At 50.8% G+C, this 24,054-nt stretch overlaps 1 protein-coding gene across 3 annotated transcripts; it reads right to left on the bottom strand.

The window, feature by feature from the left end:
• Nucleotides 1–57: 57 nt before the first annotated feature.
• Nucleotides 58–23,431, bottom strand: Apbb1 (amyloid beta precursor protein binding family B member 1). 3 transcript variants are annotated; one of them, XM_052155557.1, is made up of 15 exons: nt 23,002–23,116; nt 18,840–18,944; nt 15,626–16,360; nt 9,596–9,771; nt 9,445–9,501; nt 9,275–9,360; nt 9,104–9,167; nt 8,571–8,720; nt 8,083–8,210; nt 7,584–7,698; nt 7,320–7,404; nt 6,999–7,082; nt 995–1,110; nt 688–864; nt 58–607 (listed from the first exon to the last, which is right to left on the bottom strand). In XM_052155557.1, the coding sequence occupies exons 3-15, from the start codon at nt 16,344–16,346 to the stop codon at nt 440–442; spliced, it is 2,127 nt and encodes a 708-aa protein (XP_052011517.1). In that variant the 5' UTR covers nt 16,347–16,360; nt 18,840–18,944; nt 23,002–23,116; the 3' UTR covers nt 58–439. The 3 variants fall into 3 exon arrangements, with proteins under 3 accessions (XP_052011517.1, XP_052011511.1, XP_052011503.1); XM_052155551.1 differs by lacking the exons at nt 18,840–18,944; nt 23,002–23,116 and adding an exon at nt 23,331–23,431; XM_052155543.1 differs by lacking the exon at nt 18,840–18,944.
• Between the last annotated feature and the right edge of the window lie 623 nt (nt 23,432–24,054).

Raw genomic sequence — 24,054 nt, 5'->3', positions numbered from 1 at the left:
GGAGCTGGGTAACATGACCCTGCCTGGGGAGTTGCCATGGGCACAGGGAGACACACAGCAGTGCAGACAGACTTTATTAGTGATATCAGTACAGTGGAGGTGCCCGAAGGACAGGGAGAGAGGATCCATGCCGAGACCAGGCCCCTCCTGCCCTGGCTGGGCCTTTGAAGGATGGGGCCTGGCTTGGACCAGTTCCTCCTGCTCCTCCTCAGACACTGGGGATGGAGAGCCCAAGGCTCCTCATGTCATCAGTCCAGTGTAATGACTTCTGTGAAGGAATTCAGTTTCTCCCAGCCCCTAGATAGGGAACCCCAGCTACTGAGGAAGGGCAGCCCAGGGGACATGGGGTGTAGGAAGAACATCCACAGCCCCTACCTGCCCCAAACCCTTGAGTTCCCTGGGGCCCCAAACAAGCAGGTAGAGGAAGGATAGGAGTTCTTCATGGGGTCTGGGATCCTAGACGTTTGGGCTTGAGGGAACCCCACAGCGACTGAACACCCCGGCGGACAGTCCACCCTACACGCCTTGCAACTGACTCCGCAGGGGGTGCTGGGAGGCAGGAGGTGGAGGTCTGGGAGCGAGCATCCAGACACTTCTGGTAGCGGAGCTGTGGAGAAGCAAAGGGACAGTAACTCTCCATCTCAGCCCCGTAAGGTCACACTTTATCCCACTGCCCTGCCTACTTACCATGCATGCAGCCTGCACAGCCTCTGAGAGGCTGGCAGCATTGGGCTCACACCAAAACATGTGACAGCAGAAGGAGGCTGGGCCGGCAGCCATGATGAATGCAAACGTGTGCACATCTCTGCCCACAGCCAGGAAGGAGAGAAACCGCACCCGACACTCCCCCAGCACTGCTTCTGTCTGCAGAGGAGGTACCCAGTTAGAAAGGAAAATCCCCTGACTCTATGCTACTGGCAGCTCTTCCCCTGCCTCGATTCCCACCCATGGCAGAGCTCAGTCAGTCACATGTTCTCCTCCCCCAGCTATTTACCTGCTGGTGCAAGATGGTGAGGGTGGCAGGGGCCACGCTGACATGGCTTGGAGTCCACTGCTCACGGCTACTGGAAGACAGGACTGACTCCAGGGCCCCATTAATCACATCTACCCCTGAAAGACAGAGTGCAGACAACGTGCAGGACTGAGAGAAGGAAGAAGACGACAGCCCAGCTCACCAGCATGGAGCCTGAGGATGTCACTGCCCACGTACTCTTCCTGGGCACTCTCCTTGACTCCAGTGACTCCCGACCCTTTCCTGTTTGTCTTATCTTGAATCTCTGGCTTGGTTTTGTTCACCAGGTCTATCCCATACTTCAGCCCCCTAAATGGGCAGACCCCCTCCCCACAGAGTTCCAACTTCCCCATACGTTGCTCTATACATTCAAACATTACATGGCTCCTTTCATACAACAGTAGCTTCCAATCAAACAAGCTAGCCTTCTCTCTCCCTCTCCCTCTCCCTCTCTCTCTCTCTCTCTCTCTCTCTCTCTCTCTCTCTCTCTCTCTCTCTGTCACTCTCTCCAGACTCAAACTTTTTTTTTAAATCTTTAATTTATTATATATTTATTGTGTGTGCATGGAGGTCTCTCCTTCCACCATGTGGGTTCAGAAGACTGAACTCAGGCTGTCAGGCTTGGCTGAAAATGCATTTACTGGCTGAACCACCTCCTGGCTGTGTTTTTCTGTGTGTTTTTGCCTTGGGTTTTGTTTGGTTTGTGAGACAGGGTTTCACTGTGAGTTCAAAACCTGGCCTACATATGGAGTCCAGACCAGCCAAGGCGACACAGTGAGACCTTGAGAACAGAAGGAACAGTAGCCGGGAGAAGGACTCGGCTCAGCAACTAAGGCCAGCTGTGGTGCTGAGTGACTTCCTGTACTCTGGAGGCACAGGCAAGCAGACCTCTGTGAGTTTTAGTCTGGCTTGTTTAATATACAGTGAGTCCAAGGACAGCCTAAGCTATGTCTCAAAACCAAACCAATCAACCAACCCACACACACACACACACACACACACACACCACAAATAAATTAATAAACCAACCAACAAATAAATAGGTTCAGCAGGAATAAGAGAATAAGAGATGGTAAGAAAAGGTAAATATGAACAAAATACATTATATACATGTATAGAAATGTCATAGTAAAACTCATTATTATGTACAACTAATACTTAAAAACATTGAGATAAAAACAAAATGGTCTCTCTGGGAAATCCAGCCCTTTCCAGAGAGACAAGACAATTACTACAAGTTCAAGCCTTCGATGACCTACACATAGTGAGTTCCAGGCCAGTCACGGTTGTACTGTAAGACCTTGTCCCAAAATTAATAATTCCATAATGGCCTTCTCTACTTCAAACTGCTTTTAAACTTCTATAAAATCCCAGCACATGGAAGGCAGACTCAGGAGGATCATCTAGTCTAAACAAGTTACAGTTAGAGCTACTTGGAAAAACGTGTGTGTGTGTGTGTGTGTGTGTGTGTGTGTGTGTGTGTGTGTGTGTGTTGGGGGAGGGAGATGTTTAGATTTGAGTGGGAAGGATGTCCTAGGGACAGTCTATGAGTAATAGCCAAGTCTCCAAGGACCCTTTTTCCAGTATCCATCTCAGTATTCCTGATTAACATCCTAGGTCCCACCTGGGAAGCCTTCTCCAGGGCATGGAAAGAAAGACACACCAGAGAGAACTTTTGTTGTTGTTTTCAAGGCAAGGTTTGTATGTGTAGCCCTGGCTGTCCTGAACTTGCTCTGTAGACTAGACTGGCCTCAAACTCACAGAGATCTATCTATCTGCCTGCCTCTGTCTCCCGAGTGCTGAGATTAAAGGTGTGTACCATCGCCGGCCAGCTTCAGAGACAATTCTTCTACACTGGACTGTAGACTAAGTGTAAATGGATTTTATGTTTCCCAGTCTTAATTCTGGGCTTGTCTGCTGAAGATTTCAGATACATGGCAATGCGACTCTCAAGGCAGCATGGGCAAATGCAGGAAGACGGAAAGTCTAATAACACTGGAGTGCACAGGAGGATGACGACACAGGGAAGGAGCAGATGGCAGAGTCACGCTGCACGGGGCTCAGAGAAAGGCAGAATGGTGTGATGTCTACGACATTTAAGCTCAAACACTAGGAAATTTCAAAGTTCACAGGGGTGGAAGGAACCAAAGTCAAGCTGAAGAATACGCCCATGACCGTGGGTAGAGTCTGACTTCTGAGGGTCAACAGGAGGGTGCCCTAGAAAAAGGCAGCAGGTGCTGCACACCTTTAATCCCAGCACCTGGGAGGCAGAAGCCAGACCAGCCTGGTCTATAAAGAGAGCTAGCTCTACAAGGGCTGAAGAGTTGGCTCAGCAGTAAGAGTGCTGACTGTTCCTCCTAGAGGTCCTGAGTTCAATTCCCAGCAACCACATGGTGGCTCACAACCATCTGTAATGGGATATGATGGCCTCTTCTGGTGTGTGTGAAGACAGCCACAGTGCACTCACATACATAAAATAAAACAATATTTTAAAGAGAGAGAGAGAGTTCTAGGAAAGCCAGGACTACACAGAAAAGCCTTATCTTGCACATAAAGAAAGGAGGGACATCTAAATAGCTGAATTTTATAGCATATGGCTAAAACCTGCAGTCTCACCTGCCTGCACTCCTGTGCATTCCCCTCCCCACCGGACCAGTTGTTACTTTCTTTTTTTTTTTTGGTTTTTCGAGACAGGGTTTCTCTGTGTAGCCCTGGCTGTCCTGGAATTCACTCTGTAGACCAGGCTGGCCTCGAACTCAGAAATCCACCTGCCTCTGCCTCCCAAGTGCTGGGATTACAGGTGTGCGCCACCACGCCCGGCCAGTTGTTACTTTCAAAAGTACCATGCGATGCACTCTTTATGTTGCTCTCTCCTTGCTAGAATCTAATCTAGCAAGGGCCAGAATCATGGCCAATGCCTTGCACGGATATATGCTAAGAATTTAAATGATGCCTGGCAGAAGGTATTCAAGAATAATCTACTGGGTGGATGGATGAACACTGTAGCTTCAGAAGAACAGTGTTTAAACAGTGGAGGGGGACAAAAAGGGAGTACAGGCTTGGCAAGATAACTCAACAGGCTTGCCACACAAGCCCAATGACCCGAAGTTATCCAGAACCCACATAAAGGTAGAAGGAGAGAACTGATTTCTCAAAGTTGTCTTCAGACTTCAATAGATGAACACAGACACACAGACACACAGACACACACACACACACACATTTTAAAGAAGTACAGATATAAAAGAGGAAGTGAACTAAGAACCCACTGGTCCAAAAGGACACTCTGAGAACTTGTCCTCACCTCCAGCTCCAAGCTTGGTCATTTATTCCTCCTCCATCCTTCTCCCCCCTCCTCACCCCAATTCCTCTCTTCCTCCTGCGTTGGTTTCTTTTGGAAGCAAGGTCTTACTACGTAGCCCCAGCTCACTGTCCTCTTTGCCCTGCTTCTCCAGAGCCAGATTGCAGGCATGCACCAAGATGCCGGGGCTCTGTCTTTTAACATGTGTCCCATCCACTGTCCCTTGAAATCCTCGCTTTGCCTCCTCCCTGCTCTTTCCAGCTCTCACTGTCCTGGAAATTCACCCTCTTCCACTCAGCCATTAAATACTGGAGGATGACAAACGTAGGCCTAGCACATTTTTCGTTTCTCTTTGGGCTGCCCCTACTCTTGTGCCAACCTCCTCCATACTTTGGATCAGCTATCTGTCCAACCTAACGACGCCCAAACTTCTCTCTCAAGCCAGCATCTCTGCTCTCAGCTATGGACAAGACCTATGAACCCAGCTGCCAACTTGACTCTCCCGCTCTTTCTCCAAAGGCACTTTGAATTTTGCGTATTTAAACCTGAACCCAAACTAACCTCTCACCAGTTGTCTGCTATGGTTAGAGAAAGGCACCATGATCTAGTTGGCACTAGCTATACAGCCCAATGCCAAGTGTTTCTTAATGACTCAAGTCATCATCAGTGCCTTTGCTTCTCGCCCTACTGTCAGTCACCAAAGCCTACTGACTTATACCCCCTTTGGCCTGCTGTTGTCTAAGACTCTACTCTCATTATCAGCCACCTTGAAAAGCAAGCTCCTCCTGCACGCCCTCAATCTCCTTCCACCCACTCAACATCTTTCTTTATGGTACAGCCAAAGCAAGCTTTACTGTATTCAAATCTGTCCAAGAAGACTCCTGAAACATGCATGCATGGTCCAATGTTCCCTCAAAAGCCCACGTGTTAAAGCCTTGATTCCCAGCCCACCACGTTTCGGGACACTCTAGAACCTTGAAGACATAGGAACAGTAGGTCTGTCCCAGGTCTGTCCCGGATGGGAATTGCACAACTTCAGTTTCTCCTTTTGGTCCCAGGGCAGGAGTGTCTATGCTGTGCCACAGGCTCCTGTGTGACGCGATACTGCCACAGACAAAGCCAACCAAGCATGAACCAAAATAAACTGCTTCTCTTTGTGAGTCACTCGCCTCAGGTGTTTTATATAGTAATGGAAGCTGACCCAAGGAAAATGGGTCCCTGCAGCTCTTAATCTTAAAGACCACATCACTGTCCTAAGCCTTCTTGTGCTTCCCAGGTACCACAGTGTCCCCTGCTCTGGAGCCTCACACACCATCCACGCAGCTGAGTGTGACCTTTCCCTGGTCTGGCCTATCTTCGTCTAGCTTTAACACATTCACTGCTATTCGTATTTCTCAGTTCATGTGACACTTTCACAGGAAGACTGTGTTTTCTTTCCATCCTGTTTTCACGGGGGGTGGGGTGGGTCAAGGAAATGGGGTCTTTCTCTGTAGCCCTAGCTGGCCAGGTACTCCCTTATAGTTCACCATGCTTGCAGCCAACCTGTTTCAGCTTCCCAAGTTCTGGGATCATAGGTGTCAGTATGCCAGGCTTCACAGAAAGCCGCCTCTGGCCTCCTAGACTGAATGAAGGTCTTTTTCTGTATCCTGCTACTTCCTTTCTATTAAGGACTTGATTTATTATGACATTGATTTGATTGGGTCCTGATTATTCTACTGTAAGTTCCCATAAACTCCATGAAAGCCAGGTTGCGGCCATCGTTTCCCAGTGTCCAACACAGGGCCTGACACATAGGTTTCAAAGGTAATTGTTAAGTAAATAAATAAAAAATGGCATGCTGTCTTGCTTCATCGGCTATAAACAGGTATTATTGTAATTGCAACATGTACGATTATCAAGAAGTGATGAGGGTTGGAGGTAGAGCTCACAGTAGAATAGTTGACTTATGCCCTGCAGAGTTGGCGCACGCCTTTAATCCCAGCACTTGGGAGGCAGAGGCAGGTGGATTTCTGAGTTCGAGGCCAGCCTGGTCTACAGAGTGAGTTCCAGGACAGCCAGGGCTATACAGAGAAACCCTGTCTTGGAAAAGAAAACAACAAACAAACAAAAATAATAATAATAGTTGACTTATACACCTGAGGATTTGGAGTTGATCCCTAGTACTATGTGTGCATGAGTGTAGCAGTAAAAGTGCATGGGCACATGCGTGTGCGCGTATATACAACACACACAAAATTAAATAAAATACTGTATAAAAAAGTCTACACTTTTACACTAGTGAAACCTAGGTTAATTATGCTTACAACTCTTTCTCTGGATGCTCAGGGCTCACAGTGGAGACTGCTGGACTGAACCCAGGCCCAGGCTAATGCCTGGTGCTTCCAGCCACCCAAACACCTGCCTCCCAAACCACCAAAGCTCTTCCACGGGATCAGGGAGAGGGGAAGAAAGTCTCCCTCTGTGCCTAAGTCAGCTCTAGTCCTGTGATAGATGTTCACCGAAACACGCTCACTGGAGCTACAGGCAAAATGCAGGACAAGCTTGGCACAGAGGGGGTGAATTCTGAAAGGCAAGGAGATGCCACGCATGCGACAATCCAGGAGAATGGGCCCGACAAAGCACAGGGTGGAAGGCAGTGCGCCCGCCGGGACTGGGGTGGTCCTGAGGGAAGAGGACACAACATACCAACAGGTTTAGCAACAGGCACGTTCCCCAGGTAGTAGACTTGGAACTTCTGCACCAGCTCATTCTTTGGTGCTGGGAATTCCACTGTGAGGAGAAAAAGAGGGTCAACTGTCCTCCCGGCTCGCAACACCAGTGCATGAACTATGCGGTTTCCCAGCCAAGTCTCCCCCACTTCTCCCCTGCCTCCACTTGCCGGCTTATGCACTGCAAAGCACCCCATCTCCATGTGCTCATGCCTGCCCGGGAGCCTGTGCCTCTTCTCGGGTCACCTCACCTCAACTAAGAAAGCTGAGCTGGTCCCTGTGAGGCTGCAGTACTCACCTTGGAAAGGGACATCCACGAGTTTAGAGTGGTCCAGGGAGAGTCCGTTTACCAAGCAGCGAGCATTGCGCCGCTCAGACATGATCTGAGGAAGGAATGGGGGGGGGGGTGCTCTGTTAGAGCGACATTGGCCCCGAAGCCCCCACCTCGCTACCCACCAACCTAGCAGCCCTGCCCACACCCTTCCAGAGCAAAGGTGACAAACAGCTAGTTCAGGGAGGGGGGTGCGGATTGGGGTGGGGGAGTGGGGGTGGGGGGCCGTGCCTTGGAGCAGATCTCGTGCAGGCTGGTGGCGATGTTCTTGGCAGGCGCCTCGCAGCGGAACACGTGGCACTTGAGCATCTGGGTCAGCTTATCTCGAGCTACATAGGCAAAGTCCCTGTGGGGGGAGGGTCACCTCAGTGTCTTCTAGAATCATCAAATGCCATGCCGGGCCACCATTCCACCCACAACCTCCCTGTCCACGATGGCCTACTACGGGGTGTGGCCCTGGTGTTCCGTAGGTTCTGCCTTAAGGAGCTGGGGAGGATGGAGAGGCAGACATGCTGAGGTGGAGATAATGCCCAGCACAGCGGGTGGGGAAGGGACAGGGCACACAGTAGGTGGTTCGCAGCACCCAGTCCAGGTGCAGGAGGGGGCAGTCAATGAAGATGCACGTTAATACCTCTCTCTGGGTCCGGCAGCACAAGAGAGCCAAAGAACAGATTAGACACGAGGACTAAGTGCTAGATGAATGAGCCGCCCCAGAGTCCCCCGCGCCCACCTTCCGCTGTCCCGCCCAACGCCCCACACACGAATGCTGACGATGGGCTGGGCGTGCAGCAGCGTCTGGTTCTGTGGCTCCACCAACTTCAGAGTCTCATCCTCCAGCTGCAGCAGCAGGTCCTTTCCCTGCGAACCCAGGAGGCAGGACTCAGCGGTGCCCCAGTGGGAGATCTCTGCCTTCTCCGGCTCAGGGGACACTGGCCACCATTGGGGAGGCGCAGGGCTGACCTAGCAGTCAGACTGCCCACCTGCGGGCCTTAGTCTAACAAAGGTTCTCCCATGACTCTCAGCATCCCCAAGCTGCGAAGTGACCACTCCTCAGGGTGCCTGGCTGGGGTAACACATCCATCCCTCAGAGATACTCCTTAAACCAATACCCACTCCCGTGCCTCCATTAGCTCTCTCCGAGACTAGTCAAATCCTCCATACCTCACAATTCCCTGCACACTCCCAGAGTACCACCACCTCACCAGCTCAGGCCCTCACCTCTCCCCAGCCCCCAGCCATCGGATCATGGAGATTGTTTTTGTGGTAGGAGAGCTGGCGGATACAATTGTTGACTGCCACACTGCTGCGTCCTGGGGCCAGCTCCTCCTCGGTCATCTCTACCCAGCCTAGGGAGCGGACGGCGAAGCACTGCCGGACACAGAAAACAAACGGTCGGGTAGAGCTCTGAGGTGGGATTGGAGGTGCCTTGGTCACAGAACAGAGGAGCTCCTGACCTTGCACATCAAGTGTGTGAAACATTCTGAACTTAGATGGAAGGTTCCCCAAACATGACATGGTCAGGAGAGATGCCTGTTGATCTAAGCCTTGAAAGTCCTAAAAAGCCGTTGGGTCAACTGAGTTATGTATAGAAACTGTCAGAAGGCAGTTCAGCTCATACACATAGCTTTGCCTGAAACTGGGAAGAACTTGTTTGGGAGCCTTGCTGTGCCCAGACATCCTCCAAGCACAGCATGAGGCCTGGCCTCCACACAAGGGCCTGCTTACAGAATGGGTGCTGGTCTCCAACAAACCTTGATCCCTGGGTTGGCGTTCCGCTGGGGCAGCTTCTCTTCCTCTTGGGGCACTGGCTCTGGGCTGCAGGCAGATGGGAACACGTGACCCAGCACTCCTAATTTTAGAGTTCTCCCAATACTCCTTCCACACAGACCCAGTCTGACCCTAGCCTGCTGCATCAGTCTCACCTGAGGCTCTGAGCTGGGAAGGACAATGTCCCCTCCTCAGGGTCCTTCAGTCCCAGCTCCATTGGGGCCTCCTCACTGGGTTCATCCTTTGAACAGGGATTGAAGAGTCAGACCCAAAATGAAGCCCCTTCTCCAGTTCCCCCCACAGTGAAGCTGGTTCCTTCATTTACCTTCCAAAACTCTCCTTCCTCAAAGCCTTCTTGGTGAGCGAAGCCAGTCCAGGTGAGCTGAGGGAGGAACGGGTGTAGGGCGGTAGTTTCACCCTGTTCTAGAAGCACGGACCCTTCCACCCCTGGCATGGAACAAGCCATTGAGCCTCACCTGGGACTCTTCTTGGGGACTGCTTCCCTGTGAGGGGGAGGCCCGGCCTGGGGGCTCCCACTGGGTGGTCCCTGTTGGGATGTGCCAGTAGTAGGTCCCTGAGGTGTCCTGGACCCTCATCCATCCAGCCGGTAGATCGGAATCCGTCTCGAAAGCGTTGGGGTTCCAGAAGGAATCTGCCAGGTAGGAGCTCAGTGAGGGTCAGCCCACACAACGAGCAGTCAGTAGATGGCCAGCACCCTTCCCAAGACCCCATGGCTGAGAAGAAGGAGCTAGGAAAGGGACATTAGAGTTCCTGCTTGCTTCTAGAGATGACACTTGAGCCACCAGTGGGGAGCCTGGCTCAGGTCTCCTCCTGGGCTCTGCTGCTGCCTAATGTGGCCACATGGAGAGAAAGAAGAAAGCCGAGAGGGAGGAGGAGAGAAGGGGGTGGAATGACCCAGGTCACGCCCTCACACATCATGCATATCCGTATGTCTAGCTACAAAAGGTGCACACACGGCCAGCTCCTGCACACATCCATGTGCACACAGACCCACAATATAGGTAAGCCCCACCACACACCTGTGCAGCCATAGACAGTGCACATCACATAGAAAATTCTGGAAGGCATCACATACAGGCATGCTTGTGAGTTCAGGGGCAAGCAAACACAGCAACATCAGTTACACCCTCCTGTAGAGCTATGTGTATGTACAGCTATATATGCCAGTCCTACCAACAGGTGTGCACATACAACATTACTAAAACCTCCCAACATATATGTGAGTAGCACATGCAGATGGGAAAACACTCAGACACAATAAATTACCAACCTCTGCTACCTCTGTGCAGATACACAGACACACACGCACACACACACACACCATGCACACGCATAGACTCCATATCTGTGATATATACCCCTCCTCTCCTAGATCTACAGCACTCCATCCTTGTCCCCGGACTACACGCCTGCCACCTCTGCTCTCTTTGCTAGCTCCACCCCACATCACTCCCAGCCCCATGTTGCCCCTCACCTGGACTGGTGTCCTGCAGGATGATGGCCAGGAAGAAGTCCTGGGAGAACATGGCGCTTACTCCCTGCCCCTCCTGCCTCCACCCTCCCTCCTCACATCCCCCCTAGCCCAGCCAGCTGGGCTCACAGCCTGCTGCTGCTGGGCTGCGGAGAAAAGCTCATCCCGCCCCCTTCTCACCAGGGCAGAGCGTCTGCCAGGCAAGATCCTCCTCCGCCTGGAGTTCTCGAGGGAGGGGCCAAGACCACCATACTAGGGCTCCTTGGGGGATGGAGACGGGTGAGGAAGAGGAGCTCAGGAGACCCCAGCTCTTCTGCTCTTCCTTCCTTACCCAGGCTCCCCTCCCCAGTCCTGACTCTACACTCCACCCTCCAGTGGTGACATCAAAGCCACAGTTAAGCCAGTCTTACAAACACCAGGAGGCTCAGCCTCTTGGGAATAGCTCAGCCACCTGGGCCCCTGCAGAATCTATAGGACTCAACATAAATAGGGTGTGGCTTCCAAACCCTCAGGGATCCTTCTCCTATCTAGACTCAATCCAGCACTTTCAAATAGAGGGTGGTCTTTGAGAGCCTAAGCCCTAGCAAGCTTGAGGGTTTGAGGCTTCCCAGCACCACCCCCCTCACCTGCCAGGGCCCAGCTAGGCTGCAGTGTCTCCTCGGCAACCGCAGCACCGGGATGGCTGGGAGTGCCCAGACTGCTGACGTGCTTCCCGTTACCAAGGAAACCAGGAATCCTGACTGGTCCAAGAGGCAGCACTGAGGGACAGGCAGTCTCAAGATCTAGGCTGCTGGGTACTAAGGCACAGAGGGGCTGGGAGTTGGTTTGGCTCTGCCAAGGTGTTTCCACACCTAGCGCGAGTTATTCCGACAAGGTGCGTCTCCATCCTCAGACTGCAAAGGAGGAAAGCCCACAGATACCCAATGAAAAGAGGCTCTTTCTGCCCCTCCACCTGCTAGGCAGCCATCGCGGTGCCTCCCCCCTCCACTCACCGCCTCTCCTGAGGCTCAGCAAACATGTGCTTCCCCCACATCCCCTCAGGACTTTGCTGCTAAAACCTTCCAGGAACCCTAACCCCAAGGGCTCTTGCCCTCCACAGTCTGCCTCGTAGTTGGTCAGGCATTTCTGGAATCTGGGGACCAGTTTGCTGTCCCCCTCTCCCCCCCCCAACTGAGTCATACACACACACACACACACACACACACACCCATCTGCCATTCCTGTCGGGCTGTGCCTTCCTGCTTCGAAGAGCTTCATCCTTCCGATCTGTCCTGGAGGGGGCAGCTCCTCCCCCCTTGACCATCTGGGAGGCCCTTCTGGAGCTTGGCACATCTCTCTCCAAGCACAGCCCACCGGGGCCTCTGCTTCCACACACATGCATTAGTAACACAACCGTGCACTCTCCTACAGGCACTCACATGAATCCAAATATCCCTGTGGCCCTTCCCTCATTCGTCCATAAATGCCTCAGTGGCTTAGGCAGGCAAACTGCCTTGCTGATGCTCTCCCCCTCCGCCCTGCACCACATCATTACTACAGACCAGACCACCAGCACATTTTAATCTGGATTACTGCAGAAGCCTCTCAACTGGTTTCTTTCTGTCTCTACTACGGGCTACACACTATAGCCTGAGTGATTCTTATGAGACGCCAAACTAATGAGGTTACTCTCCAGCTTAATACTCTTAACTGCTTTCTCATTACCTTCACAATGAAATCCAGACCCCTGCGTGGGTTTTAAGTGCTGCTAAGAGCCCCCAGCTTTCTGCCTCTCAGCCTTGCCTCTGACAACTCCCCAGCCCCCTTCTCCTAGCTAGGGTTCTAGCTATTACCCACTCCACCTTCAGACAAGCATAGAGGGAAATCTCAGGGCTGACCCTCTCCTCCTGACTCCCTCAGGCAGGCAGGGCACCCTCCTGATCCTCTACGAACCCGATTACCATCACGGATTGCTAGTCTATTTGTTTCTCCACTGTGAGTATTGAGGGGGTAAGAACACCTTTGTCCTTTCTTACACAGCATGTAAGACAAGGCCTTGCTCAGAGGGTAACTCCAGCACAGGTTGTGACGTTCATTCATTCATCACTCATTCACATAATTCGCTCAATTCACACAGTTCATTCAGTCAATAACTGCTTCATGGAGATCCTAAAATGGGGAGGAAAAAACAACTTTTGTCCATTGTACCCCTTTTCTACCAAGCAGAAACCTACCACCTGCAGCTGTCAAGGCGGAAGCAACACAGCCAAAAGCCTTCCTCCCCTGGGGGCTGGCCTAACCCTTGCATCCAACTCCTCTCACCCCTCCCATGGCCTCCCTGAGATCACTGGCCAGCACACCCTTAGTTCTTCTGCTCTGCTACCCTCCCAGCTCAAAGGACTGGAACACAGCTACCAGTGATGACTCCAGGAGCCACTAAGCAACCAAGCCTCTATTTGGCCAGTGAGCCCCTGATCAGGGTTGCAAGCTAAAGCACCTGTAATCTGCAGCGCCGCAAGGCTCTAAGGTAAACCTCGGTCCTGCACAATGCTCTTGAAAAGACAGAAGTAGTTGCTGAGTTGCTGGTATCCAGAAACTGAGATAGTTTACATCAGAGTCTAACTTTGAGTTTGTACATTTTTTTTTCTCCAAACTCAATCTAATAAAGAACCAACTTGAGTAAAACAGAAGATGTTTCCTTTACAGAGGATGGGGACATTGACCATCAAAAGCCACTAAACATGACACAAAGAGAAGCAATTACCTTTGGTAAGGTACCACCTATGAGGTATCCTCAAAAAAACAAAACAAAACAAAACAAAATGCCACTCAAACCTGAATCTGGTAAAGGCTCTAGAATTATATACTACCGTTATCTAATTATCTATTACAAGAAAGCCAGAAGAGGAATATATTTGAAAACACTTAGGGAAAAAGGCAAAAAAATTCACATCATAGAAAACTCAGGAAATGTATGTGCACACAATCAATAGAAAAATAAAGGGAAAACTTATATACATTAAAAAAAAAAAAACCTTCAAAGCCAGGTGTTATGGCTCACACCTATAATCCCATCACTCAGAAGAGAGAGGCAAGGACCATTACCAGTTTGAAGTCAACTTGGTCTACAGAGTGTGTTCTGAGTCCTAGGTTAACCAAAACTACAACATGATTTCCTAACCAAAACAAAAGACAAAGGAAGGAGGGAGGGAAGGAAGGAAGGAAGGAAGGAAGGAAGGAAGGAAGGAAGGAAGGAAGGAAGGAAGGAAGGAAGGGGCCAGCAAGAGAGCTTTTTCAGGTAAAGGTGATTGCTGCCAAGTCTAATGACCTGAGTTCAATGTCCTGAACCCACATGTTAGATGCAGAGAATCAACTCCTGAAAGCCATCCTCTAATCTCCCCATGTATAAGCATGCATTTAAAATGACACAAAACCAACACCCAAAGCATTACCACTGTAGTGCTATCTGGCTACCAATCCACATAGTTCTCATCTTTTCGAAAGGCCAAGTGGGGCATTTGTTAGACAATGGGGAGACAAGCAGACATCTGATGAGAGGAAGGAATCACAGCGTTTGTTTCTCTGAGGTTTTGGGTTTTTTTTTTTTCCTTTCAGAAACATGCAGATAAATATAAGCAGAACAAGGCTGGGTCTGTAGGCACAGTGGCTCATGCCCATATCCCCAGGGCAGTTTGATGGAGACAAGGCACGTGTAGGATCCGCCTAGGCTACAGAGAGAAAAAATATTATATATAATATGTATTATATATAATATATATGTGTGTGTGTATATGGGGTTCAGAAATAGATAAGACATTAACACACTGAGATCACTATGTACTGATGAGTACTGAAACTGAGTGAGGACGTGAGGAATACATCAGGCTCACTGCTCTCTTGTCTCCACTTTTGTATGTGCTTGAAAACATTCTGTTAGGCGTTTCAAAAAAGACATGGGTGGAGCTCTTGGGTATCTGAAGTGTGTTTCCCCTACCAGGAACTGTTTGTAGGGTGTAGGTACTACTAGTACCTTAGAAGTGAAATTCCTTGTCTCTGCCTCCCATCTCTCTTGCAGGTGCAGAACCCAGGTAGGTCATGCATGCTAAGCACATGATCCGGCGTTAACTTACATCGCCCTCCCCACTGTAGCTTTCACACCCTTAGATCTTCTGGGCTGTAGCTGTAGCTACAAGAGAGAAATCTCTACTCTTTATAACATTACAGAATGCAGAACTTCAACTTTATTAAATGGGTCACATTTAGTGGTCAGTCTTTGTTCTTTAGTATCTCCCCAGAAGAAAGTGGCAGTGTATTCTTCCTTTGTCCCCTAACTTTTAGCCAGAATCTCATTCCCGGCAAAATGGCAGTCTTTCAATGGCCGGCATGGCATTCTGCACAGGGCATGTGGTTCGTACATAGAAACTGCGCCCCCCCCACACACACCTATGCTTTGCAAACAGACATCTTTGGGAAGATGCAGGATGCTTCCTCTGGACATAGATGTGATTGTTAAAAGAGGTCCTATTACGCACCCTAGTGCATGTGCTGTGTGCACTGGTGAGTGTGTAACACAGGTCAGAGCTCATGCAGGTCTGGACTCAGATCTGCTTTCCATCTTAGTTGATCATGATCTGGGGCTGTCTGTGACCCTCAGGAAGCTACTAAACTTGCCTGGGCCTCTTTCTCATCATTCATAATATGTATCTAGAAAGAGTATGTCTTTCTAAGAGACATTGCTCTAATTACCGAATGTCATAATGCTTAGCAGAGAGTCAGTTTCTTAGTAAGCACTCAATAAGCCAGTGACTCTACACATCAACCATGACAGCATACATGAAGAATAGATCCAGCCTTCATGGCATGCATGATGGACATGGACCTATCAGTCTGTCCAAGCACCCTCTGACTGAGAGACTGTTGGACTGAGGAGATAGGCTCTGTAGCTCGTGCTCAAGCTAGCCTTGGCCTCTGCATGGAGAAGCCAGACTTCTGACCCCTGCCCTCCCATATTGCCACATCTAGCTCCACAAGGTACCTGTGTCCTCCGGGGAGCCATAGGAGGGGCTGCCCTGTGATAAGGTGGCCCAGCTCGAGTCCTCGTCACTGGCTGCACTGTTTCGCATGCCAAATAGGAGGCTAGCGCTCTTGCTATGTTCCCGGGGGCCGTCTGTGAGGGCCTGGGGCCCAGAGGGGGCTTCCACATTTTCCAGAGGCTCAGGTAGCCCTGGAGGAGAAGACAAGTCCTCCTCCTCATCCTCTTCCTCCTCGTCTTCATCCTCTTCCTCAGCCTCTCCTGCTGCCTTCTCCTCTCCTTCGTCTGGTCCCTGGTCCTGGGTGTTGATGATCAAGGCGGATCCATGAAGCCCTCGGTTGGCTGCATTGTGAGCCGAGAGCTCCAGCTCCGAGTATAGATGCATTAAGCCTTTGGGACCCAAAGGCGCTGTCTCAGCCTCCTGGCTGGCCTCCTCCGCCAAGGTCAAGGTCACATTTCGGTTCTGGTCTCGGTGGGCTGTGGCAGCCCTCCGAAGCTGGTTCTGGCCTTCCTTTAACCACTTGGCGTTGGCAGGGCCTGGTTCAGGCACACTACCCTCTCCCATAGCACTTCGAAGGTCCTTGGGCACCACAGCTGTGGCTTGCAGCTTGGCGTTGAGCAGCTGGTTATGGGCAGCGTGCAGGGGTAAGGGGAAGCTGAGTGCAGGGCCTCCGTGGCTGTTAGCATTAATGGCCGACTGGCTCAGGGATGATGGGACAGACATGGCCTTGGTAGATCCTATGAGACAGGGAGGAGAGACTATGTTGAACGTTCCTGTTTCTGCCCCAGTCTTAGGTCCTGTCCCTCATCCTCTTGTAACTCAGTAAGCCTGCAACCACCAATCCATGTGTCACGAGCTACGTTCCCACCAGACACCTGTCCCTACAGCCCCACCCCCATCACAAGCTCTGAGACCCATTCTTTTCCCTTGTGTTCTGAGCAGCACCGTGGTGCCTGCTTTCTCTTTACTACCAAAAGCAGAACGTCTGCACAATGGCCCTCTGTGCATCCCCATGCCCCACTTGACCAACCGGGGCTCACTGTGCCAGGGACACAGACAGCATAGCACAGACTTCAGTGTTTTGGATACTAAACACTGACTATCCCTTCTCTCCTGCCACGCTGCTATCTAGAGTCTCATCATTGCCAGTCCCCCTGGCTGTGTTCCCTTCATTATAAGTCACTAATACAGCCATCCCTAAGCCCACTCTACACTAGGAACTAGTTAGACAGGAATGATGGATGTGTCCAGCCAGCACACATCATCCAAGAGTGCAGGTCACAGAGGAAGTGCCTTCAGCTCCAGTTCTTGGCCCTCCTAACTACAGACAATGTCTGTAAAATATCTAACCTAGGGTACCAGTCTCCCCCCCCCCCCGCCCCCCACCAGCCCTTATAATAACATGGAGACCTCAGCAGCCTGTGATCTAAAGCCTCTAGCCTTTCACATCATTGCCCAAGGATCACTACCAGGGAGACTTTTCCTACACATCCATTTTAAAACTGTAGGCTACCTTTCCCCAACTCAGTAACCTCAGTCTTCCTAGGCAAGGACCATCACCCACCATGCTAATTTAGCCCTTGTATTTCTTTACTGATCTCCTCTCGGCTAAGTCCCATGTTGGTGAGGATTCTGCATTACTATTGTTGTTATTATTATTATTTTCAATACAGTATTCCCAGCCTCTAGCAATGTCCTGGCACAGAGCAAGAAGCAGGAGTTCTGACATTACCATTCGTTGGAAAGGAAGTGTACAAACCCACCCTCACATCTCCCCAGACCCCATTTTAGAATCTTCTCAGAAAACACTTCATTTCATGCTTTGGGATCTGTCTATCTCAGCAGTAGTTCTTGGCACCTCAAGCACATTCTTCCCAGTCTACACGTGAAAGGGGACCTCCTGGTTAACAATGCCAGCCATTTCTCAGTAGTTTTCCTCACCAGCTCTGAGTATGACCTATCCTCCCAGCAGTCCCCGGACCTCCCCTCAAGGTCAATCTGTCCTTTTCTCTGTCCTTGCCTGTTCTGGAACTCTATGAATCCCGATGCTCCTTGGAACCCCCATCGCTAGTTCTTCCCCCTTGACCCACCACCGCCCACCTCCCACTCACTCTCAACCCTCATTCAACCATGCCCTGTTGTCACAAGCCCTCCCAGTGGCTTCCCTCACAGCTCCCTTTTCTAGTGAACCCTTCCTCTGCACACAAGTCCCCAACAACTCAACAGTTCGGTCTTTCTTTCTGACCCCCACCGTGCAGCTCTCCAACATCTTCCTCAGTGCCCCCCTTCCTTATTCTTTAGCTGAGGTGTCTGACCCTGGCCCTCCACTGCCTCAGTCTGCCCCAAAGCCGAGTGCGTGCAGGTGTTCTAGGGTGCTCAAGCAAGGCTCTCTTCCATTTCTTCAGGCTTGGCCAGGGATCCTGAGACAGGAGCCACTATCTGCATTTTTACCATTTCTAGCTCCTAGCAATCTAGGACAATGCTCTGAATACTTGAATAAATGAAATAAGTTCCTGTCCGTGTGAATGCTCTGCCTTCATGTTTAACTAACTGCTGGTCTGGTCAGGGTGGTTCTACCTGGGCTGTGAGGAAACTCATGGTCGCTGGAATAAATGAAGGGGAAAAAATAGGCAGTTCGGTCTCCACCCAGAACCACAGTGATTTTCCAAAAATGGAAACCAGATTGTGTCACTCCCTGCTTGACAAAATTAAAGGGCTCACCACTGCCTTTAAAGTCTGAGCTCAGTTTACAGGATACCTGAGAGGCCCCTGCAGCCAACCCCTGCCTAGCCCCTTATACTCAGCTACATGAGGTATGGGAGGTTCTGGAACACACCACACAAAGCCCAAGCCCTTGTTTACACTGTTCCCTCAGCCTGGAATCCGCCCCTTCTTGTAAGAACCTCCTCTTGTATTTCAAACCTTCCCTCAGCTGTCAGGGCTCCTGTTCAGTCTTCCCTGGACTTTCTTTACCTTCCAAGGACCATCCCCTTTTCTGTGCTCCAAAACACCCAGCATCACACGCTATCAGAAGATATGAAACTCTGTCTTACTCAGTATTACAATATCATCATAAAGGATAATATGTTGTGTGTCTGCCAGCGTGCCCACTGTACGGAAGTATAGGATACATGATGGGGCCAGACACTGGAGAATTAGGAACCTGGGAGCTTGGCACTGACTGGGAACAGACACCCAGAAAGCATGTCCAGTCACCTTAGGCTAGAGTGGGCGAAGATGGTCTCAGGGAAGGAGCTGGAGAAGGAGGAAGGAAGCCTGACCCGGAAGATGGGACAGAGCCTGGCGACGTGAGGCTCGGGTCTGTGAAAAGAGGGAGAAAAAGAACGAAAATGGAAGTCCTGGCTCAACGATGCTCAGTGGCAGCATGTCACAGACACCCCACGCCCCTGGACCACTCGCACGAATAGGGAATGAGGAGCTCTCTGAAGCAGTGGTGGAGAAAGCCATGTTTCTAAGTCAGGCAGGACTGGCTTTCCTAACGCTAGGAAATGTACCTGAAGAGAACACATGTTCTGCGCCATTGGGTGCGTGAAGGGCCAGGTTGACTTTAAGGCACCAGGGCAGAAGGCAGTTTTAAATTAGATTGGGTACATTTGTTCTAAGTGCTGAGACCTAGCTGTCTAGCCTGAGGCAGTGTGGTCACCATCCTCTTACTTTCTGAAGCCAAAAAGATAACCAGCTACCAAGTTTCTTCAAAAAAGTATGATCCAACTTCTCCTATCTCATGGGGGTTATCCACACTTGAGGCACCTCAAAGGATAAAAAGGGGCCAGCATGATATGTGACGTGAGGGAGCTTGCCAAAAAGCCAGATGACTGAGTTCAATCCTCATGGCGGAAGGAGAAAATGAACTCCATAAATTGTCTTTTGACCTCCATACCTTCATACCTACACCCCTCTCCCCCACAGATATAAATGCATGGCACGAAGCTAAGTAGGGCCTTGGGGTAGAGACTAAGAAGGAACCCACAAAGCTTGAAAAGGCCACCATCACACCACAGGTGAATGAGCTGACCAAGGCCAGGAGTCTTTCAACCTTATAGATAGCCTACAAGATGCCAGGCACCGCACTAAGCACGATCGTCAAGGGTATCAACAACAGAACATGGGTCCTCCCCTGAAGGAAGTCACACCCTAGGGAGTCACTGCATAACTCCTTACTGTATGGTAGGATGCCAATCTCTAGAACATGTCCTAGTATCTGTAAGCACTTTCTTCTTTTTTTTAAAATTTACATTTATTTACGTATGTTGTGTGCGGGCACACCTTCACTATAGCACAAGTGTGAGAACAACTTTGGGAAGTCTATTCCCTCCCTCCACCATGTGGAGCCTGAAGACTGAACTCAGGTCATCAGGTCGGAGCCAAGCACCTTTGTGCTTCGTGCTGACATCATCACACCTGCCCACCAAAAAGCACTTTTCATTGGTGGAACAGGTCAGATACCATGGGATGACACGATAGAGAAAGAACAGCACACCATCAGACCCTCGGTTTACTGCAGCTCTAGGAAGGAAGCCTGCCTGCACATCAATCTCCTGGACCGCCCGCCCCTCAGCTCTCCCAGTCTCTCAATCTCCTCTCCGATCCCTGGAAGAAAGGGCAGTCACTCATTGGGGAACATCCTCAAACAACCAAACCAAACGGATAAATCTGTTCTTTCTCTTTTTGCCTAAAACTAAGTGCTGTGCCTACTATTTAGAGGTAAGAGCAAAGTGTTTCTTGGCCCGACCATCCCCCAAAACTCCTCAGGGCCCCTCTCTCCACTCTCACTACAGCCATTTCCTCTCTTCCCTTTTGGCTTTTTTAGCCCTGCTTCCATTATCAGTGAGACTTGGTAACAGCATCTACTAAGGTCCACATGGCCTCCATGGCATTCAGTGACCTGGCCAGCATGTGTACTTTCAACAGAATTTAGCCTCAGGAACCTGTCGTCTAGTGTGCATTCACAGCTTCCGTGGTCCACATTACTGGCTTTCCGTGCATCTGGCTACAGGTTTGTTCGGGGTTTTATTTTGTTTTATTTGCCTGTTTGATAAGACTTCTTTGCTAGCTCATCTTCCCCTCAGCCATTACAGGCTGAGTTTCTCACAGCGTTTTCTTATACCCTTTTCTCTTCCTTGGCCAGTGTTCGGTAGAAGTAATCATTCACGCCCACAGATCTAGTTACCATCTATACAATGATCTCCAAATTTCAAGCTCCCTCATCTGAACTCCAGACATGAACTTCCAACTCCCTACTCAACAATTCCATCTAGCTGTCTCAGAAGCTCCTCAAACCAATACATTCATTCATTTTTCTTGTTCCTCCGGTCCTATCTCATTCTCTTTCGGGCTCTGGGACCACAGGATGCAATGAGCGCCCATTCTGTCATACAGTGTTGCATGATTCTAGAGATACATGTGTGGCCCTTGCTGTCCACTCCCAGATGACGATCACATTCTGAGAAAATATTCTGGATTTGTCAACTCTGTACCTCAACTAACGCCCATAATCTGCACCAAAGTCAATGATCTTATGCTCAAAATCTGTAGCATTGTCTAAACTGCCCTGCAATTCTGGGCATGGCCTTCCTACCCTCTGGTCCCAACTCTGTCACTGGCCTCCCCAGCCTAACCTGGTTTCTTTGATTCCTGGAAGGCATTGTCATGGTCTTGGCTCTACATGATTTCCCTCTGCCTTAAACCTGCAACCCACTGACTGAGCCTCGTTATCTCAGCTCCCCCTTTACATCCTGGTTCAAGCTAAACACTTCCTAGGTAAATCCTTGGCCCCCTCTCTCTTATCCACCCTGCCAGCCTAGATTCTGTTCTTCGGGTCGCTCAGTGCACCATGCATCTTCCTTCATGATGTTGACCATCTTTACAATGTCGTTCTTACTTGACTTCCTGCAAAGACATCACTTCTCTGTGAACGAGAACCTAGTCTATTCTGTTTTTTGATTACATCTTTAGTACTTCTCGAGGTGCCTCGTAAATATTAGGTGCTCAAATCCTATTTGTTGAATGAATAAATGATTGGATGCAATTTTAAAACAACCATTATGAGTGCTGTGTAACTAAGAGGCAGTTAACAAGAGCGGTCAGGGGGGCTATCTCAATTACGCTTGACAGCAATTGGAGAAATATTGAAGTCATGGGCATGACAGAACTTGGCGAAATTTATGTCGAGGGGTGAGGGTGACCGTTGCTCAGAACCCCACTGTGAACATAACCTGAACTGAATAAACAAGATGCTATTGAGGGAGGCTAAAGGAACAACAGACATGTAAGGTACTCGGGGAACAAGAGATGTTAATTAATTCACCTTGAAATCTGTAGGTTTGGAATTCCTGTTGGACTCTTCAAAAGGATGCCAGAGGACAGTTGGGTATATATGAGTTTGCATTTCAGCAGTGGTCTGGGCCAGACAAATAAATTTGGGACTCGGCAGCTTATATATGAAATTTAAAGAGTTGGACGTGGAAGAAATGGTCAGGGGGTAAGGTCAGAGTGAAAGAAGGTGGCTCAAGCTGCAAGGCTCAGGCCAGAATAGCACCACATAAGCAGAGAGAGAACGAGGAGACTTAAAAGCAGTAGACAGCGCCTAGGGGGGGAAAGCCAGGAAAATGCTTCAAGGAGCCTAACTGACACATACTCAATGGTAATGGGCTCACAGCAAAGTGCCCATTGGAGTTACAAGGAGGGCTCTGATGACCTTGCTTAGAAGCGTCGATGGATGTCAGTCAGAGACAGAATGGCGTGGATTTTAAAATGAATGGGAAGTTAAGGGCTCAGAATGCAACAAACAGAACTCGGAAGAGGCTGGCAATAACATCTGAACTGGAGAGGGAAAACTGCTCCTAAGGAGCACTCTAGTTGTTGCTAGGCCTCTCTGTCAGGCTGAGATGAGAACCCCGCCGGTCCCAGGGCACACCCCTCGGTCGCTGAGGACAACAGAATGCAGCTTGACAGATCCCAGGCCTGGGGCTCTAGGCTGGAATCGCGCGGCCTGTCTCCTACCCTGATCCAAGTCCCCTTCCCAGCATTAGACTTCCCCTCCCCCACCCTTCTATCGCCCCTCGCTCTCCTTCCTCCCCGTCACCCCCCACCCCCCACTGCTCTCCCCCTCCCGCCGGGCATCCTGAAGGATCAAAAAGCAAAGCTTTGGGGAGCGGTCAGTGTAAGGACCAAAGTGATCCTGCGGAAGGTAATTCTGCAGGCCCGCGGTAGGAAGGCGGCACTGGGGGTTGGGTGGGGGGTAATCAGGCCTGGCTCGGAGACCTGGACTCCTGCGAAGAAGAGGCTGCAAGGGTTACTGGCTGCTGAGGCTGGGGATCCTGTTCCCGGGCTGGCCTGGAGCAGGAGCAGCACCTACCTGTGCGGCGAGGCCCCAGGCCCAGGTGGCGAAGGTGGCTCAAGCTGCAGGGCTCCGGCAACGCCGCAGCTTCTCCATCACAACATCCCCCGCCCAGGAGCGCGCAGGCCGCGGGGCCGCGCACGGGAGGGGGAGGGGCGCCATCTTGGCCGGGGCGGGGCGCGCGAGCGAGTGAGAGCCGCACCGCCTGCAGCTGCCCCAGCCGCACCCTGCAGACCCTTGGCCCTCTGTGAGCCCTGAGGCCCAGGCCGCCAGTCTGTCCCGCACTGCTGCGCCCAGCTCCCAGGACCCCTGCCCAGCTCTCCACTTCTAAGCCACCATCGACTCACCTCCGCGTCTGCGGGGCCCTGGTCCTGCACCGACGACGGGAGACGCGCCCAGAGCTCGGAGTCTGATCCGCTAGGGAGGGGGGGAAGGAGGTGGAGTGGAGAGAGACACGGGTGCTGCGACCGTGGCTGCGCCTCAAGAGGCTGGCAGCCGGCTGCTCTCTGGCTCTTGTGGTAGCACTCCCTGACGTCCTGTGGATAATAATAGCGCGTATTTATTGACCGCTTACTCTGTACCAGGCTCTATGTTCAACCATTTGCCTGCATTCATCCTCAAATCAGCGCTGTGCAATCCCCACAATTGTTGTTCCCGGATTTGAGAGGCAGGTGCTGACATTCTGAAGGGTAACACGACTTGCCCTCAGTGACAGTGTAACTGGTTAAACTAAACCAGAACTGAGATATTTCTTAACACTCTACCCGTGCCTCTGAATATAAAGCTATGACCCAGCGCCCCCCACGCCCCCCCCCCCACACTGCGCTCCCGGGTAGAAATTAACTCGAGGAAAGGACCAAGTGGAGAATGTGAGTGGAAAATAAACAGAAATGCTGTACTTGGCTATATTCCTGTTCGCTGCAGGCCCTGGCTGGGCAGTGAGGCCGGTCTTAATGGTCAGATGCTATCAAGGGTAAAGAGAGGCAGAAACCCCCAAAGCATTGTCCCCTGAGCTGTGGGCTGGGTGGGCTCTGAACATCCTGAACAACTGATTGAAAAGGCATCTAAATC

Source organism: Apodemus sylvaticus, chromosome 1, assembly GCF_947179515.1.
Source record: "Apodemus sylvaticus chromosome 1, mApoSyl1.1, whole genome shotgun sequence".
In the NCBI taxonomy this organism is placed as follows: Eukaryota; Metazoa; Chordata; class Mammalia; order Rodentia; family Muridae; genus Apodemus; species Apodemus sylvaticus.
Note: the sequence above shows the minus strand (reverse complement) of the source record. Positions and strands in the feature narration are given on the sequence as shown.

Excerpts from the sequence above, each read along its gene's own strand:
- Apbb1 (XM_052155551.1), bottom strand. The coding sequence starts at position 16,346 with ATGTCTGTCCCATCATCCCTGAGCCAGTCGGCCATTAATGCTAACAGC. Across the intron at positions 9,168-9,274 it reads TTCCCAGCTCAGAGCCTCAG|CCCAGAGCCAGTGCCCCAAG; the intron begins GTGAGACTGATG and ends ATCTGCCTGCAG. Across the intron at positions 608-687 it reads CTGTGCAGGCTGCATGCATG|CTCCGCTACCAGAAGTGTCT; the intron begins GTAAGTAGGCAG and ends GCTTCTCCACAG.